This window comes from Seriola aureovittata, chromosome 2, assembly GCF_021018895.1.
Source record: "Seriola aureovittata isolate HTS-2021-v1 ecotype China chromosome 2, ASM2101889v1, whole genome shotgun sequence".
Taxonomy (NCBI): domain Eukaryota; kingdom Metazoa; phylum Chordata; class Actinopteri; order Carangiformes; family Carangidae; genus Seriola; species Seriola aureovittata.
The window spans coordinates 28,636,265-28,655,151 of record NC_079365.1 but is presented as its reverse complement, the minus strand read 5'-3'; the positions used below and the strand labels follow the sequence as shown (position 1 = coordinate 28,655,151).

At 42.2% G+C, this 18,887-nt stretch overlaps 1 protein-coding gene across 2 annotated transcripts in view; it reads right to left on the bottom strand.

The window, feature by feature from the left end:
- pcbp4 (poly(rC) binding protein 4) overlaps positions 1–18,887 on the bottom strand; it is a 153,460-nt gene that overhangs the window by 63,527 nt on the left and 71,046 nt on the right. Inside the window, exons 3-5 of one of the 2 annotated variants that reach the window (XM_056399225.1) lie at positions 18,533–18,565; positions 9,730–9,764; positions 9,203–9,319 (exon numbers count right to left, since the gene is read on the bottom strand). In XM_056399225.1, the coding sequence (XP_056255200.1) occupies positions 9,203–9,226 (24 nt within the window). In that variant the 5' untranslated portion in view covers positions 9,227–9,319; positions 9,730–9,764; positions 18,533–18,565. The remainder of the gene's footprint in view (positions 1–9,202; positions 9,320–9,729; positions 9,765–18,532; positions 18,566–18,887) is intronic. The other variant, XM_056399217.1, reaches the window with a different exon arrangement.

Genomic DNA, 18,887 nt, shown 5'->3' with positions numbered 1-18,887 from the left:
AAAAACAAACACAGCACCCATAGAAATAAATGTACTATTTTATACCAGTGGCTGCACCTAGTTAGTCAACTACAAAGAGAAAAGATCTTTAAATATAAAAAAATTATAATAAAGTGACAGGGAAAAGAGTTCAGCACAGCGACAGCTTTTATCATTTCCACACAGGATTATAATGCGTAGTCAAACAAAAAGGACAAAGTGCAGGATGAAAATAGACGCAGAGAAAGGTGTGAATGCAATAACTTCATCTTTTGATTCTCCTCCCTAATCCAACTCCTCTGCGTTCGACTGTAGCTCTGTCTGACGTTCTCAACCCTCCCTCTTCAACTCTCCCAGTGGATCCTCGACACTCATCAATCACCATCACTCCGCGTCAGAACTCAGAGCTTTCATGTTGCATAACTGTGATTTACATGTCTGTCATCTCTGGAGCAGAAGCAGAGCATTGCATTTTTGGAATTTATGGCATAAATCGGCGCAAACGCTAAAGACAAGACCAATGTTTCAATGTGGTCATTGTTATCGGGACTACATTCTTACAGTAGTGTATGTAAGTGTATGTAAATTATATGTTTATATGAGTTTCTCATGTTTGATGGAAACACCAGCAGCTGAAAGACTGAAAACTTTATGCATTTAACTTTTTTTATTGTAGTGCTTTTCCATGCCTGTTTAAATGTCTTTGAATAAAGTGTTATAAAGTTTTTGACCACTAGCAGCAGTGTGGAGCAAAGTTTTGATGAGTGGGTCCTTGTTTTGTTTGTATTTTCCACATGCACAAGGACACACACACACGGTCACCAGCACATTTAAACAGGAAAATAATGACATTCAAAATCAAAAAGTAATACAAACTAGAATAAAAATTAGATTTAAGGTTGTTGTTAAGATGTTGGCGACAGTTTAAATAATTTTTCAAGTTCACAGAAAGTAAAAAGTCATTTTAGGAGAAATTTTCTCTTTTCTACCCTGTGGTGTTTTTTTCCCTCCAGCAACTGTAATATTTTATGACATTATAATAAAGTTATCTAATTCCTACGTTTTACAGAGAGGTAAATATTACTCTAGAAAAAGCCGAAGCAGCATCTCTGACCGACGTGTATTTGGAATAGTATTTATATATTTTTGACACTGTTGCTGTGCTGTGACAACCATGCATCTCAAATTGTTGTGTTTTCATGAGATTACATTTTCATTTTTTCCCTGCAGCTTGCTTTTTGTGGTTTATTAAGCAGCTGAATTTTTCATAAACAACAAATGAAAATCCAAAATCACCAAATATGGAGAAACAATGTGCTATTTTCTCCACTTCAGCTCATTGTTAAAACTTTCTTTTTTTTAATTTTCTGACATCTGTTATCTCTTTGGTTATATTTCACTCAGAGCTGTTTTTTAAGTTTGAAAATTTAAAATGCGCATAAAGACAAATTGATTCTTCTCTTTTTACAGAATAAATAAAAAAGACAATGAATGAGAATGTGCAGATTGTGCAGGTCAGACCCCCCCCCCCCCCCCCCGTAAGGTCGGTGCTCCAGCCAGTGGGAGGTTAGTGTAGATTGAACAGACAACTTCCACACTTGTCTGTCATGCCTTTATTTCCAATGCAGATCACAGACTGTATTTGCCCTGGTCAAACGTCTCTGTCTCCCTCCCTCTGTCACCGACTCCCTCTCCGACCTTGACTCTCTCTTGGTTTCTACAACTGTCTTTTTTCTCTTTCTCACACACACACACACACACACACACACACACACACACACACACACACACACACACACACACACACACACACACACACACACACACACACCCCCATCACTCTCTCTCTCTCTCTCTCATGGATACGGTTTACAGAACTTGATGAATAAGCAGCATTCATGTCAGAAAATATATGAATACACTTTGAATGGGTTGATATCACAAACACTGACACTTCAAAGTGAATTTTATGATCTAAATGTCAGTAAAATACTTCACTGAGCATTTTGTAATATTGTAAATGGGTCATAATGTGGTTGCATCTGTAGCTGAATCTTTACAAAATTTACCTTTTTCATCATATTATTTTATGGCGATTATAATGATTTTTTATAATATTCTAACTGTAAATTTGCTATGATTTAAAATCAATTACAATATTTACGTGCACATGAGTCAGTGCTATATCTTCCCTGGTTTTAATCTAAAGTATGGAAGATAACCTGGTGACTACTGCAGAATCCCTGTGTGGTGCGAACATGATTCAGGTCATTGATCAGCTGTGCAGAACTGATTCTGACACTTCCAAACATCCCAGTTCGTTATTTCCGACAGGAGCTACAGGAATTCCAGGTAATCTCTAAATTTACACCAATATGTATTTTAATACACATATTAGTTTTCGGATTCCTTTAATGGTCATTTCTATGCATTTACATACAAAAAAAAACGGTTTAAAATAATAAATAAAGTGCAACAGTCAATGAATAGAATAAATACTAACTGGAATAAACATGGTTGATAGAAAACGTAATGCACAATAAAATGTGTGTAGACCTAAAATGTAATCCACATAAAAAACTGTTAACCCATTAGGTTTAAAAGTCTGTGTTAGTGTTAGTATTAGTGGGGATCCCTGGCTCCTGCAGTCCTGAACCCCTATGTACAGTATGTATATGTATGAATGTGTGTGTGCTCGAAGCGCTGTATGCATAGAAGAAAGCGCTGTATGAATGTGTGTGTGAATGGGTGAATGTGGCTTGTCATGCAAAGCGCTTTGAGTGGTCGACAAGAATAGAAAAGTGCTACATAAGTGCAGTCCATTTACCATTTAATGTATTTTTTTCTTTCATGATGCAACATGCAATGTCATGATTTACAGCTGAACAGCTCTGCATCTGCACAGCACGTAACTGCTTCCCTATACTAGTTTCTATAATATCTGCAGTGTGAACGTGTTGCAGGCAAACCTGGGAAAGATGCAGACACACTCTTCCACCTGAGCATCAGCAAAATACCAACATTTTCAACTAACAGTGGCACTTGAGATTCACTGAAATAAACACAAAACGACATTGTTCACTGCTACTTGAGGTCACATACTGTTATTACTGTAAAAACTCGCTCGCAAAGCTGTGCACAGAGTTTTAACACAGCACAGTCTTAGCTTCTCTGACAGCTGTCATTGCAGGAGCAAACATCTGCTGATAAGCAAAGCGTCTGGATTTGGTCTCGTTCATGCTCAAGTGGATCGACGCGGGACGTCCTTACTTTCATTCTAATGTCAAAGTGTTGTTTATCATTTGCGTTAAAACCTACAGACCGTCGACACAAGGAAACGACCTCTGCTCATTTAATCTGTCTCCCGGTGTGGATCCTGTCATAATAACCTGGTTACTCATCCATGATTCTTACGCAGCCCATCTGTAGTCAAACATGCATCTTCCACCTTTGCAAAGATCCACAGTGAATGAAAGGATGGAGAATAAAAGGTGAATTAAGTGAAGTCCTGTGGTGCACGTTTTAATCAGTTTTCTGGCTGAAATCCTGCTGCTCCTTCCGTCTGGCCTGTGTGTGTGTGAGTCTACACACACACACACACACACACACACACACCATACTTGCCTTCACCTCTCTCTCACCTCAGCCCCTCCTCTCACCCCCATAGTCACCCCTCAGCCTCATCTCTTCTCTCATTCCCTCACTTTAAAAAAAAAAAAAGAAAAAAAAATTGCATCCCCTCTTCTCCCCTTCAGCTCTTCATTTCTTCTTTAGTTCATTCCCTAACTCTCTCTTCCTCTGTGTCTCCCCCCTTTTTCTCATTATGTACTATCTCCCCCTTTGGCTGCTTCAATCACCCTTTTCCTGTCTGGTATCGCTCTCTCTTTCACCCCATTCTTTGCTAAATCTCCCTCTCTCCATCCTCCTCTCTTTCTCTTGCTCTCTTTAATTAACTCAGGTAATAAATGGCGGCCTAAATCACCCGGTCTTATTACGATTGGTTCAATCAATTGGGCCGAGCTGGACTTGAGGCTCGGGTGCATCTGTAATGTAAATAGCAGCGCCGGCTTGTCTGCACTGCCCATCAGATGAACATGCTCTGAATAAAATGACCCCCCCCCCCCCCCCCCCCCCCCCTTTCTCTTTGCAAGAGCCCCCCACTGACAAAAGTCAGTGGGGGGCTGGGGGGGGACAATCTGCTTTTCCTGCTACTGGTAAAGCTGACGATTCTGTATAGAAGATAAGTACAAACATTCTGCAGGAGGATGATGATGGTGACTTGTTGTTGTGTGTTGTAGGGGAGACCGGGGATTTTTGTAACACTTCCAATCAGGAGCAAGCTACGAATCACCTGATTCACTCTATACCTGCTCGATTTAGTCTTTGTTCCACATGCACATCCACAAGCACAATGTGGCAGAAGCAGCCAATTTTAGAGGGAAAAACATTGATAATATTGTCTGCTTTGTAGTTAAATCCTTCAAACTGAAATCATGTTTATTGAGTGTCTGTGCAGATATCTTAAATGCAAGGTGTCAGTGCTAATGTTTTAGCTGTTAGCTGTAAGGTAAGCTACTTCATGGCTACAAGAGTCTGGGATAGTTGCAGCAGTGGAGTGGTAATCGGGAGGATCGGGAGTATTCCCGGTGTGCCGTTAGCGTTTCAGGGCTAACAATATAATGTTATTTACAAGTAGGCTACCTAGCTGCACAGAAATGTTCCAGTATAACAGATATATTCTGAGCATCTAGTAAAGACCCAGCAGGTGAAATGCTAAGCAGGGGCATTGTAGCTAGGTGCTAGCTAAGGTGATATTACTGTAAATTTGGCCAGTATAGCTAACTGCTAGTTTTTGGGCAGCCCTATGCTTGTATTAACCAGTTGTTTTGCTTTGTGTGTTATTAACAGCTAGCTAATGCAAATGATTCAAATATAAAAATTTTTATACGTTTATGTTTTGTTCCAGTTTTTCTTTTGCAGCCCAGTGATGCTGATGAGACAGGGCCAGGAGGAGGTAGCACAGAAAACACAGTTTTCTTCTTCACAGTACGGCTGTGCACAGTGACACTGTACAATGTTGTAAGTGCAAAAGAATGGATGCAATTTGTAGAGGAAAGGTGCAATATTGCAGAATTAAATTGCAGAAAATTACAGGACAAATTTCATAACTGCACAGACGGAAATGTCAAAAATATTACAACCTTCCCCAGTCTCCCCCTCTACATCTCGGCTGATGCACAGTATGAAACAGTTAGTATTTGTGTCTTTGGGTGTGAAAGATATTTTGGGGATTATTTTTGAACAGTGCTTGCTGCTGAAGTCCCCGGTGTGTTTCCTCGGATGAATAAAGCTGTGTTTTCCACATTTATTTCTCTAAACTAAACTGCAGTGTAGAGAAGCACATCCATAAACAAGATGTGAAATGACTGCAAGTTCTGATGATTCGCTCGTTTTCTATCTCAGTTTTACTCTCTCTGTCCTCCATCTTTCCATCTGGCTCTCATTACAAATTTTCTTTAATCCTCCACTCTGCTCCTCTTTCAAATGCTCTCTTAATTTATCCCTGCGTATATCACTCGTCTAGTTTCACTTTTTAGTATCTCCTACTCCGTTTGCTTTTATCTTGCTTTTTTTTTTTTTTTACCTCCTTTCCTTAATGGCGTCTCTGGTTTGACAGTATTTCGCCTCATTTATGTAGATAGATACTTCATCAGCCATTCTGCTTTCACGTTCCTTTAATTTGTCCTATCATTTTTTTCTTCTAGCATTTTCTTAGATGTCCTCTCTCTTTGTCATTACAGCCGCCCTCTGACGAATTTTTTTTTACTCTAAAATAAATAAAAGAAAAATGTTGATTTTCTCAAACCCACTGTCACATCTCTTTGAAGGCTCTTTGTGTAACCTTCAGAAAAACCATTAAGTGAACTGCAGTCAGCATCCTGATGCTCGCGAGTCCATCCTGGGCATCGGCCAAAGGAATGATGTAACAGTCAGTCAGTCAGTGGTTCTTGGATAGAGCCAATTTAAAGATTACCAGGAGAAGAAGGAACAGTCTATCTCTTCATTGCCACCAGACTGTGAAGAGTTTTTGAATGGGATTAATGAGTGTGAGTTCAGATGAGAGACTGGTGATGACGTAACGGTGAGTGGATGCAGGAACGTCTACTAATGCTGGCGTGATGCCCCTGGAACATGCATGCAGCACACTCTCATATGCACCCTGAATGACAGGCACACAGAGAGAGCCAGTAAAGAGACTGAGAGGGATGGTAAAAACTTTATGGATGTTTTGACAGGGCAAAAGCCCACTGGGAGGGGGGTTCTGATGGCCGGTCCGACTACATGAGACTGAATGTGATTGACCGACATCATGGTGATAGATTAGGTAACTGAAGATACACTGTTATTATAGTTTGACTATAAATTATATTTTAAATTATATTTGACTGTCCAGCTCTGACACAGCGCTCAAACAAAATGTGGAATTAGGTCTTGCTATGTAAGACTATAGTTTGACTAACATTATGTGTTTTTCAAATAGGATTTATAAAGTGTAATTGTTAATCATTATCAGCTGATGTTGACCCATGTTTCCCCTGACATTGGTCACATGACTAGTGCTAACGTAGAGTTTTTGTAGGAGTCTGTGTTGAGCTGGGAACCAGTTGCTTGTTGATGTTAGCAGACTCCATTTAAGCTAACGTTAGCTAATGTTGCACACTGTTAGCGCTGTAGGGGAGTGGAAGAGAGGGATTGAGGCAAGGCACTCAGGTGCGAGCGTGAATATCGCATGCTTTGGATTTTCATGGCAAGTCAGGGAATGTCTCATTTTTTTAAGTTACATTACAGCCTGTTCACACACTGAAGAAAAAAGTGATTAATACTGGAAAATCGCTTCCCATTCTCACATAGAGCACCTTTAAAACCTGAATATATTCAGTCTAACAGAGAAAAGAAGCAAATCCTCAGAAATGAGAATTTGGAACCAGAAAATATTTTGGCATTTTTGCTTGAAAAATTACACAACTTATTATTCTACTTATTGACTAGTAGACTAATCGTTTCAGCTCTATAATGTGTTTACACCTGAGTGAGAGCAGTTTTCCCTGACACCAGTGAGGTGTCTGAATTCTACAAATGCCAATTAACTCTTGCAGCTCTTGGATCAGACATTAGGAGTATGAAATAGATGAGTGGAAAGCTGTGCCCTCTGTATTTACTTGCTGCTTCATCTGGGGGAGGTCAGGAATTAGAGTCAAGCACAGAGCAGAAGCCCTGCAGCCAGGACAGACACTTGAGCCTCTGTAGGTCTTATGATTGATGCTGCACACACTCTCTCTGATTACACTCTTTATTTAATTCCCTGATCACACTTTTCCCACCTCTTTTTATAATCTCTCTCTTTCAATCTCATTAACTTTTTATAGCACCTACTCTCTGCTGTATCTCTTTCTCATTCTCTCGACTCTTTCTTTAAACCCCTCTTCTCTTGCTCTCTCCCATCTCTTGCTCTCTTCATCTTCTTCCCTCCATCTCTAACAGTTTCCCCATTTCATATATATATATATATATATGTATATATTTTTTAATCGTTTCAGCAACCACCATCCACCACTCTCCAAATCTCCGCTCTCCACTCTTTACATCTATCCACTCCTCCCCTCTTCTCATTTCGTATCCATCTTGTTTTCTTCCATTAGGATCACCAAAATGTAAAAACCAGCTCCCTGGATTTAATTTCTCAGCATCTGACATGTTCTTAAACGACAACAAGACACTCCAATTCTCCACAGCCAAAACCACTTTGGCGTAATTTGGCCCACATAGAGCTAAACTAATTCTCTGTAAGTAAATCATCAAATTTCATTGATTTCCAATCTCGCTTTAAGGCGTCAATGCAGTCCCCCCCCCCCCCCCAAGTCATTCCCCTCAAGAAACTTTAAAGGTGCACACTGTCACGATATATATATATATATATATATATATATATATATATATATTTATATATACTGTATACATGCACACACTCTGTTTTCTGTGGCTGCAAATTGAGCCTGGCATATTGAATTTAAAATACACTTCTGTTGGCTTGAACAATGTTTGGATGCACAGCATGCGCCTGTGATAAATAACCCACAAGCAGGGTTTGTTAGATTTCACTTTGTATCAACATCGACCAGAAATTCTTTTTCTATTCATTTTTATCCACGTCTCTGAAAACAGATCTATACACACTTCACTTGTAGGTGCACAACCCTGTCTCCTATAAATTACGCACAGAGAACAGGACACTCTCTCCAAGAGGTGTGATTTGCATTCGTCTGTTTATTTACATGGAAAACCGCCTTCATACCTTACATCCATGATAGTTCGGTCAACTGGACCACATCACACCGGGACTTTGTATCTCTTTTAATTGATTCTTGTCATTACATTATTTAACTGTTATTTTTTATCTACTTGTATTATTTCTTTGTATTTTACTGCACAGCAACTCCAATAGTTTTAAATGTGCTTTAAATATAAATTTATAAATAAGTTGATTTGATTTCTACACTAAACGATATCAAACTGTTTGTTAAACACAAACTGAATATCTTATTGGGCAATAAAGATGACATTCGCTTGATAACATATATTGACATGAATTTCGCTTCTACATTGATTAAATATTAAAAAAAATAATTGTTACATTCTGTAACCACCTCTCTGTGAGGGGTCGATAGGAAAACGATGCAGCCTGCAATCCGCTGATTGATATAAGCCTCACTGTTTACTCTGTGCTAATGCTAACGCTACATTTTCTACTGCGGCTGCCTGCAACCACAGGAAACAAAATGGATTTGTCAGTGAGGTTCGTGTCATCGATCGTTCGTCCACGAAAGAAGAGAAAAGTCATTTTGGTCCTTTTTTTTTTTTTTTTGTGTTTAAAATGTGTCAGAGAGTAATGGAAGAGTGAGGGGCAGCCGGAGATGTACAGATAGAGAGCAAAGTGCTTGTGTCAAATTCCCCTGAGACACACTCAGTTGTGTGTGTGTGTGTGTGTGTGTGTGTGTGTGAGGTCAGACAATCCCATTAGACATATAATAAATGGTTCCCTGCCAGAGAGCAGCCATGTTGTGGAGAAGTAAAGGTTACACACTTCACTCAGGGCGGCCCGGGAACACCACTGGGAGCTCAGAGGTGTGTGTGTGTGTGTGTGTGTGTGTGTGTGTGTGTTTACCTCCTCCAGTTTGAATGTGATCATAGTGAAGGCTCTGAACACGCAGTCCGTCGGGCCTGTGATGGTGATGATCCTCTCCGGACAGGAGCCCTCTGAGATGTTGATCCTCGCGCTGCTCTGTGGGTCCAGACAGAGATGGAGGGACGGAGGGAGGAGAGGGATTGTGGGAAAATTATTTTTTGGGGGGGTGGGGTGGAGGCAGGAGGGAGGGGAAAGGAAAAAGGGTGGGGGGGTGGGGGGGGTAAGGAAAGGGAGAAAGGGCATGAGGGGATAATGCAAAGGAATGAGGAAAAACATCAGGAAGTAAGGGAGGCAAGTGGGGAGCAGAGTGGAGGTGAGTCATGATGGGGAGATGGGGAGGTTGAAGGGGGAGGGGATATGGAAGTTAATGGAGAGAGGAAGCAGAGGGGAGGAATAGAGGAGAGAGAAAACACATTAGTGGGGGGGAGGGATATGTGGGCCAAGACAGAGAAGAGGAGGAGAACCATTTTCACCACACTGCTCCCCGCTCCCTAAAGGTGATTCACCTGTGATGCAGGAGGAGAGAGGGATTACAAGGAGGCTGGAAGAGGGAGGAGAGAGGAAGGGAGGGAGGCAAGGCAGATGAGAAGAGCAATGCAGTAAATCAAGGTTTTCAGGAAAAGTGTGTGGGGGGGGGTTGGTAGACAGTGGGGAGGAAGGAGAGCAAAGGAGGAAATGAAAAGGCGATGAGAATATTGGGGAGATTATAGGAAGAAAAAGATTAAGATGATTTTGAGGAGGAGGAGGATGGAGGAAGATGTGATTCAAGACCAGGGAAATGGAGGAGAGGAGAGGAAAGAGTGTGGGTAGAGAGTTATTAAAAGGAAGGTGGAAGGAAGGAAGGAAGGAAGGAAGAGGAGGACAGGAAAGTGAGGGAAAGGGACGAGAGGAGACACAAGGTGGTGCAAATATTTGAGGAGAAATAAGAGGAGAAGGTGAAGATATAGAGAAGGTGCAGTAATAACCGTACGAGGATGGAAGGAGAGGATGGGTGTCAGGAGAAAATTGAAGTGTGAGTTAGAGAGGAGTGCAGATAAACAGAGACGATAAGAATCGCAGCCTGGTGTTGGGTTTTGTGGGAGAAAGGAGGCTTTGACTCGTCCTTATTTTCTTATTTATGAAACTTTAACTCTGGTTTCAACTGATCCTGCATCAGATTCCACAGAGAGCCGCTCACACAAACCGCTTGTCCTACGGTACACACACACACACACACACACACACACACACACACACACACACACAGTCGACTGGATTTACTTCATCACTCGAACGTGTGTGTGTGTGTGTGTGTGTGTGTGTGTGTGTGTTTTCAGAAAAATATGTCTCCAAACAACCTGGACATGTTTTGTAAGAGTAACTGAAGTCAACAGTTTAAAACCAGCGAGACGACTGTGATCATTTACATCTGGACTGAACACAGAAACAAAAGCAGGAACATTCACACTGGGCTCAAAGAAAGAAAGAAAGAAAGAAAGATTGATTTTTTTTCTCAGCTTAAAATACACTTGTTAACCTCAAATCATTTATCCCTTTCTGAGTTTTGTGGATGGTGAGCTCAGCGCTGTGTGTGTGTGTGTGTGTGTGTGTGTGTGTGTGTGTGTGTGTATGTGTGTGTGTATCACTGTCTTGTGGCCATCAGCTTCGTCTGTTTCACTTACAGCTGATCTCTGTATCACAGCTAGATAGATAGATAGATAGATAGATAGATAGATAGATAGATAGATAGATAGATAGATAGATAGATAGATAGATAGATAGATTACTTGTGTTTACTGCTAATTTGTGCTAAACTAAGACGGTGCACATGGTGAACACATGACACCTGATGAACATCATGTTAGCATTGTTTATTGTGAGCATGTTAGCATCCAGCCTCACAGAGTGTAGACCAGTCTCATTAAAAATCTGTCTCTCTGTCACCAGTCCCCACACTTTATGGACGTGCAGTAATAACTCAGTGGAGTACACCTCAGACATTAATTTGGATTATCTATTAAATTGTGTGTGTGTGCGTGTGTGTGTGTGTGTGTGCGAGCCAAGGCTTTTTAAACCTGTTATCTCTGCAGTGTGTGTGTATTGATAAGCGCACAGAAAAATTCATATTTTATGTGTCTATTCGTGCGCTGTCTGAGTTTTGTTTTCTCCAAACAACACACCTGGGTAGGTGTTTGCCACTGCTATTGTGCGACGGTGTGTGAGTGTGTATTTCATTCTGTGTGTGTGTGTGTGTTTATTAGTGAGACTCGCCTCGGTGCAATTCCCCTGTCAGCCTCTACAGACTGCAGTCTTCTCTCATTGTTGAGAAAATAGAACAAATATGCGTGTGTGTGTGTGTGTGTGTGTGTGTGTGTGTGTGTGTGTGTGTGTGTGTGTGTGTGTGTGTGTGTGTGTGTGTGTGTGTGTGTGTGTGTGTGTGAGTGTGTGTGTGTGTGTGTGTGCAGCAATTGGTAATAAAGCAATGATGGAATAATTCTCCACTGCTCTTTCACCATTTATTATCTCAATAAAAATGCATTAGCTGGCGTCTCCCTCTGCTCCTCTGTTTGTTTGTTTGGTTTCTATCTATCCATCCATCGTTCCTCTTCTTCCTCCATTCTGTCCCTCCTTCTTCAAGATCATCCCGCTCATTATCCATCCCTCCACCATTACCTCCTCCTTTCCTCACTCCTCGGTTCATTCATCCACCTCTCCTTCCCTCCCTTTTATCCTTTAATCTCATCAACCTCATCATCATTAATTTATCGATACGTCCTCCTCCTGCTCCCCGTCCGTCTGACAGTCTTGCAATCACTCCATCCATCACTTCTCATATACATCTTCCCTTCTTCTGATCCTCCTACTTAACCCCCTGTCCCATCGGTTACCCTCTGCAACACTCCCTCCCTCCTCACTCCTCCCTCTATCCTATCCTTCATCGCTCTGTTTCCTCGCTTCCTTTGCTACCTTTCTCCATTAAATCTCTCCTTACACCTGTTTTCTTCTCCTTGTGCTGCCTTATCAAAATGGGAGAGTAGGTGAGTTACTCTTTTTAGTTTCTTTATGAAGGAACAGAGATTTTCCTGTTCAGGTTTGCCCTGTTTGAGACTTTTGGGCCCTTACTGCAAATCTGCTCTTCCTGAATTAGCTAATTAGCTGGCAGGCTAACAGCAACGCATGCACAACAGTCAATAAATAGAAAACGTTGCCTAAATTTAGCTTTTAGAACATAGTTTAATTAGATAAAGTTGGTTTAGATTCTCCGTGTTTTTGCACTGACAGTGACTAAGGGTAGCATTGCACTGAGCCACTGTGGTGCAGGTGGAGTTGATCCTGGAACGTAAAGCTCTTGATTTACCAGTTGATCTTTGTTCCAATCCTCACTTGCAGTCATGAGCTCTGGGTAGTGGCTGACAGAATGAAATCATGAGTACAGGTGACTGAGGCGAGTTCCCCCCCCCCCCAAAGGGGTGTCTGGGCTCAGCCTTAGAGATAGGGCGAGGAGCTCTGCGCTCCGCCGCTGCTCCTTCACGTCGAAAGGAAGCAGTTGAGGCGGATCGGTCATCTGATTAAGATGCCTCCTGGGCACCTCCCAGTGGAGGTCTCATCCAAAGTGGTAGGAGACCCCCCGGGGGGGCTAGAACACGCTGGAGAGGTTATATATCTCATCTGGACAGGGAACGCCTCGGGATCCCCCAGGAGGAGGTGGAAAGCGTCTCTGGGGTGAGGTGATGTCCGGACTACCTCGCTTGACCTGCTGCCGTCGCGATCCAAACCCCAGAGTCAGGTGGTTGAAAACAACAACAGTATTTATGCAAATCATTTGGTAGCCATGATAACACGCGTGTGTATTAGCACATGAGTGCGAGGATTTTAGCTGCTTGTGTTTCCGATGCCGGTGGAGTTGGGTCGAGAGCGAGGACGACGTTAAGGAAGTTAAAGAAAGACTCTCTGTAGTCGTCGTCTTCTCCTCAGTAACAAACATCTAACAAAACAATTACACTGCAAACCCTCTGCTGACCGCGCTCAACTGCACCCCGACTCCAACTCACCGCGGCCCTGGATCTCAAAGTAAATGAAACGGTGTAAACACTGCGGGGAAAACAGCTGAGGCCTGATACTGGTGATATACAGCACATTTGTTTAGAGTTGGAGCAGTGAAACCCGAGTCTTTCATACTAACAACAGGGCTCACGTTAACCCCTTGTGTCGACTACAAACCCATCTCACCGTCTCGTAATACTGCTGTACGACACACTTTTCTTTTGTTCCCTTAACCTGTTTGTTATCATATAGTAAGTTATTAGTTATAAAATGTCCCGTCCGATCCCTGAGTTACCTGTCGGTCTGTGTGACGTCATGTTTTCTTCCTCTTCGGTGTGAACGCATACCAGACCGGAAATGAATAGGCATCAATCTACAGTATCTTATCTTCACCTCAGACGAGCTAAAGCTAAAGCTAAAGCTGTGATTGTTTCTGGACAGATGCTTTTGGGCATTCACTGTACTCCAAGTCTTTCCTGCCTCTTTCTCCCTCTCTTTCCCCCTCCTCTCTATCTCCTTCCTGCTCTCCCCTCCCGCCTTCTTTCCTCCCCATCCCACTTTAATGAGTGAGACATGCGGCAGTGCGTTGTCTTGCTGTTGCAGCATGGGGCGGCTGTCTTCATTACTCTTCATTTGGAGTGGAGGAAGGATGGACAGCCATGTCATTCAACTGGATTACTCTGCTCTGTTCTGCTTTATTAGGGAGTCATGCTGCCAGGGAGTCTCTCTGTGTGTGTGTGTGTGTGTGTGAGAGAGAGAGAGAGAGAGAGAGAGAGAGAGAGAGAGAGAGAGAGTGGGTGAGAGACCATGTGTGTGTTCATGAGTGGGCTTGCATGCATTTGTGTTTGTGTGTGTACAGCTATTATGAAGAGCTACAACCTGACACCAATGTTTTTATTGACTTGATGAAAAGCGACCTCTTGCATGCTGCAACCTCTCCTTGTGTGCAAGTGTGTGTGTGTGTGTGTGTGTGTCCAAATGGTGATCCTGTGCCTCTTCAAAATCCTGGCACTATATGAAAATGTAGCCTTGAAACTCCAGATTTCATACAGTAAACAGTTCATTAAAGAAAGCGAACGATGGTGTGCGTGTGTGTGTTTGTGTGTGTGTGTGTGTGTGTGTGTGTGTGTGTGTGCGCATGTGAGTGAGGCAAGTGGGTCGGGGGGGAGTAAAGAAGAGTAATGAGAGGAAGACGTAGCTTATAAATCCAGTAAACTGTATATCCGGTGTTGTGGTTTTGTCCTTGAGAGGCAAATATCCATTTAAATATTCATGTTTCCTGCTCCGTGAGTTACGCTGTCAGACAGAAATGCTCGGTCTAAAAACAATGTGTTGTCTTTTCCTCGTCATCCGTCTCCCTCTCGTTCATCTCTCTGCCTCCTCTGTTTGCTCCGTCTCCCCACAGAGGTGAACGTTGAGCTTTTGATTTTTAATTAGATGTTTATTTTATGAGGCTTTTCATTTCAGTTCGGTTTTAGTTCGTCTCTCACTTGGATCTGGTGTTTGTTATATTGACTGTAGTCTCCCTTTCAACTGCAGTGGTTTTATTTTGAAGGTCTGCATATTTCACGTAATAAAGACCAAAATCCAGGGCAGTGTTTGTAGCGGGAGCTGCGATAGAGGAAGTCTAAAACATTCATATTGATTACTCTCTTTGAAAGAGTTGTTAAGCTACAGATTTCCCAGCTTCTTAAGGGTGACACCGGCGATCAATCAGATTAATTAATTAATTAATTAGACCAAGGAGAATAAGATACATTGTTACCTTTTAGTTTTGGTCCATTTCACGTTCACACTGACTCATTATAAACAAAACAGGAGCTTTTAGCATGACAGCACTACATTAACATCGCTACATGGACTCATGCGGGGAAATCAAATCCTGGCGCCTGACAGCAGGATGAAAAGCCGTAACATCACAGGAGGGTAGTTACTGAGTGGTAGCTTCGTTTTAGTAAAAGGCATAACAACACAAACATAACACGCGCTCTGAAGTCTGACGTCTTTGGGATGTTTCTATTAATACCTCTGCGATAATACAGCCAGAGGCGCAGCTTCTGAACAGGCAACCGCTTGGGGCCCCAGGATATTACGAGGCCCCCTCCGAGGGCTGACAAACTCTGCTCCTTAGCAATGACTCAAAATGCAACTCCCTCCCCTTTAAACAACTAATGGACAATTTGCAATGACATTTTGGTATGAAACCTCCCCAAAGGGACCCCATTTAGAATAAACACAATGGGGATCAGTGATTGGTCGGTAGGTGTGCCCATTCACAGCTCATTCACATCTTTGTCTGGCTGATGATTGGTCGACTGAACGTGCTGCTGCTCTGTCCCGCCCACTGAACACAGGCGGTCCAGAGAGCCACACCAGAGCATTTGGAATAAATCCTGCAACGTTTGGATGGTGGGTCCAGGTGGGCGGGGCTTGGTGACTGCTTTGTTGTGACATCACAAAGTTGCAGAAGTCCTGACAGCTGGTTTTAAGGCTCAGTTTCTGAATACAGGCTGTGTGCATTTCTCTGTGGACTGAGGCTTTGATACTTTCACAGTATTAATATAGAAGCTAGACCTGATCTATAATCACACTACACATGGACATCTGCCTTTATACATTATTGGACCTTTAAAGAGGTTGTAGTTTAGCTTTTGAATTTATGCTAAAACCTACCATCATAAAATGTTTGTTTTTGTTGAGTTCGACTGAACCCAACCAAGCAGCTTAGATCTGAAAGCAACTTTAAATAACGATCAGTATTTAATACCTGACATTGAAATATCATCATGTGCATTTTTTTTTTTTTGTTTTGCCTTTGTATGAAAGCGTCTTCATCACTTCTCATCTTCTAAGTTCACTTAAAATTCCCTCATCGGATAAATGGAAACATAACTCCTCTGCCTCACTCTCCCTCCCTCCCTCCCTCCCCCTTTTGTTTCTCGCTCTCTGGAGTGTTGAATCATGTGCAGTCATCTTCGAACTATTTCTCTAAGGACACACACATTTCTAAAATAATTTCTCCCTCCAGAATGTATTTGTGGGTTATTATTTAACATTTTTTCCAGGCGAGCAGGGAACTAAATTGAGTAAATTTAGGCTCATTAAAACACAGTAGCGTATTGTTTTCTTGTTGAAACACACCGGAAGGAGTTCTGTGACCTACTTTGAGTTGAAGAAATTTAATCTTTTCCTACATATTTGACTCTCCTCTTTTATGCTGCTGCCGCACTGACGTAGAGGCTTTTATTTCGCCTGCCTGATGTCGCAGGGACTCAGGAGTGCGTTTGCAACATAACAATAAGGATTTGGTGACATAACACCTCATCCTTGTTTCTCCCATGTAATGTGAGGTAGCCATTTTACAATAAACACACACACACAGATACAAGTTCTACCTTTCTCTCTTACTTCCTGTATGTTTGGACAAGGATAATCTGGGCTTTTCATTAACTCTCCTCTGGGAATCCCCACATCTTACAGAAAACTCTGGTATTCACGTCAGGTGCTGCATTCATTAGCAAGTCACCGATGTGCCTGTGTTCTGTATTCAGTGAGGCGGATGCAGAACATTTGAAACTGTAGATGCACGTGTTTAAGTATGCAAGTGTGCAGCAGACGATCTGATTTCACATGTAGCATCGCACCAGGAGAAGTGAAAGTGGAATTACTCGAGCAAATCACATGAAGAAGAGTAAAGGACTGGAGCTGGTGTTTATTTCATCACTGTATTTTCATTCAATATATTAGCTTTAGTCAAATTTGAGCCATTTGATTTGCCATTGAAAGGCATCTTAGTTTAGTTTTCATCACTGAAATCTTTCTTTTTGATAATATCTAATGTTTTCTGAGGCTTCCAGCCTCTAACTCAGTGGTTCCCAACCTGCGGGCAGGGGCTCACTGGTGGGCCGCAAAGGTATTGCAAGTTGGCCGACAAATCATTTTCTTGTATTAAGGCCTGTGCTAAGACAATGACAGGAAGTTATATCTTGTCGCCGGTCGGACCACATCACATACTTGTTTGCTACCTCAGTCTAAATGCACATGAAAAGATTACACCCACGGCAAAGAATAATAGCTGGTTAGGTACAGGAAGAGTGAATCAACAAGCGATCACTCCCTGTAGAACAAAAAAGAAAAACTGAGCTTCCCTGCTTCCAGTTCAGTCCTGAATGTTCACTCGTTATCATTAAAATAAAAAGCGCTCTGAGAACACATTATTAGGGCCGACATTTCTGAGATTTTCCAAGTAGAGCTGGAGAAGGTTGGGAATCACTGCTCTAACTAACACCCACTTCTTGCAGGAACTGGCCTGGTGTGTGGAAGCGAGAAAGTGAGCGGGGGTTTGATCTGTAGCGCTCGTTCATTATTCTTTACACAACTCTGCCTGTCGCTGTTCTTGTGCACGGCTGAGTGCACCTTCTGAAAATGTGAGCTGCTATCCTCGTATTTAAACTGCAACATCTCTGCCTTCATGTGGAACAACTAGAAAGCCTTTTGCCTTCGAACACGGTCGGACAACATGTTGCACAAATTAGCTCTTTTCTAGCATAAGCCATCTCTTGGCTGTTACATGTGCGGTTCTTGTGTGTCGCAAGGTGAGATTCGTAAGATTTGTTGTCACTGATTTCATTAACAAAGCTAACAATGATTGGATGATGAGGAGTGATGTCATCATTGAAAAGTGTATATTTGTGTCTCCTGTTTCCTTGAAGAGGAGGGAGAGAGCGGCGGAGAGGACAGCTACTCCACAGAGAAGCTCTGCACCCACAGCTTCAAGTGGTAACACCACTTTACAGGCTGCTGACAGCAAAGACAGCTAAATATGTAAACGTCAGCGCGGCTAACGTCTCAGCAGGCGGCCAGAAATAAAAAATACACCTTCAGATATTAAACTGCCTTTCTAAAAATAGGCTGGACATGACGGGGAAGTTTCTGCTTTTTTTCCCCCGGTCCCACTGAAAGCTTCTGATAAAAAAACCCCTTTATACACAGTGTAATTACAGGAGAAAAAAAACAGAATATGTATAATCATGTTGGATACAGCTGATTTTCATGCTGCTATTGTGTATATAGATTAAACGGTGCCCATGCGTCCTGCTTCTAACCGCGTTAGTATGGATTTGTGCTGCTCTCTAAATACAGCACAGGATGCATGTGAGCTGCATTTGAAGGGTTATCATGGATTAATAGGAAAACCAGAGAGGATGATGGAAGAAGATGAAAGAATATGCAGGATGGGGGTTGGGGGTGGGGTGGGGTGGGGTGGGGGGGGGGGGCGGGTCTTACCTCTTCTCGTATTCTCTTCACTGTTTCCCCTTTCTGCGGAAAGACAAGAAATGTTTTCGGTTATTATTTTCTTGCAGAACAACATTCATCTTTAGGCCGTTTGGAGAGTTCATGAAGTGTTTCACGAAATCCACCAAAATAAGGGAAACACATCGAGCAAAGGTCGCTACATGCAAAAGAAAAAAGTGATTAGAAAGTTTGTAAGCAGGATTAATTGACCCCCAGTTTACAGCATCAGTGAACAGTACGACCTCTCGTCATGGGTAATGGGGCAGGTTTTTAGGGTTAGGGTTACAATGAAATAATGTTTTATCCATTTGAAATAGTAAAATATCGGGATTAATCGGACGTCAGT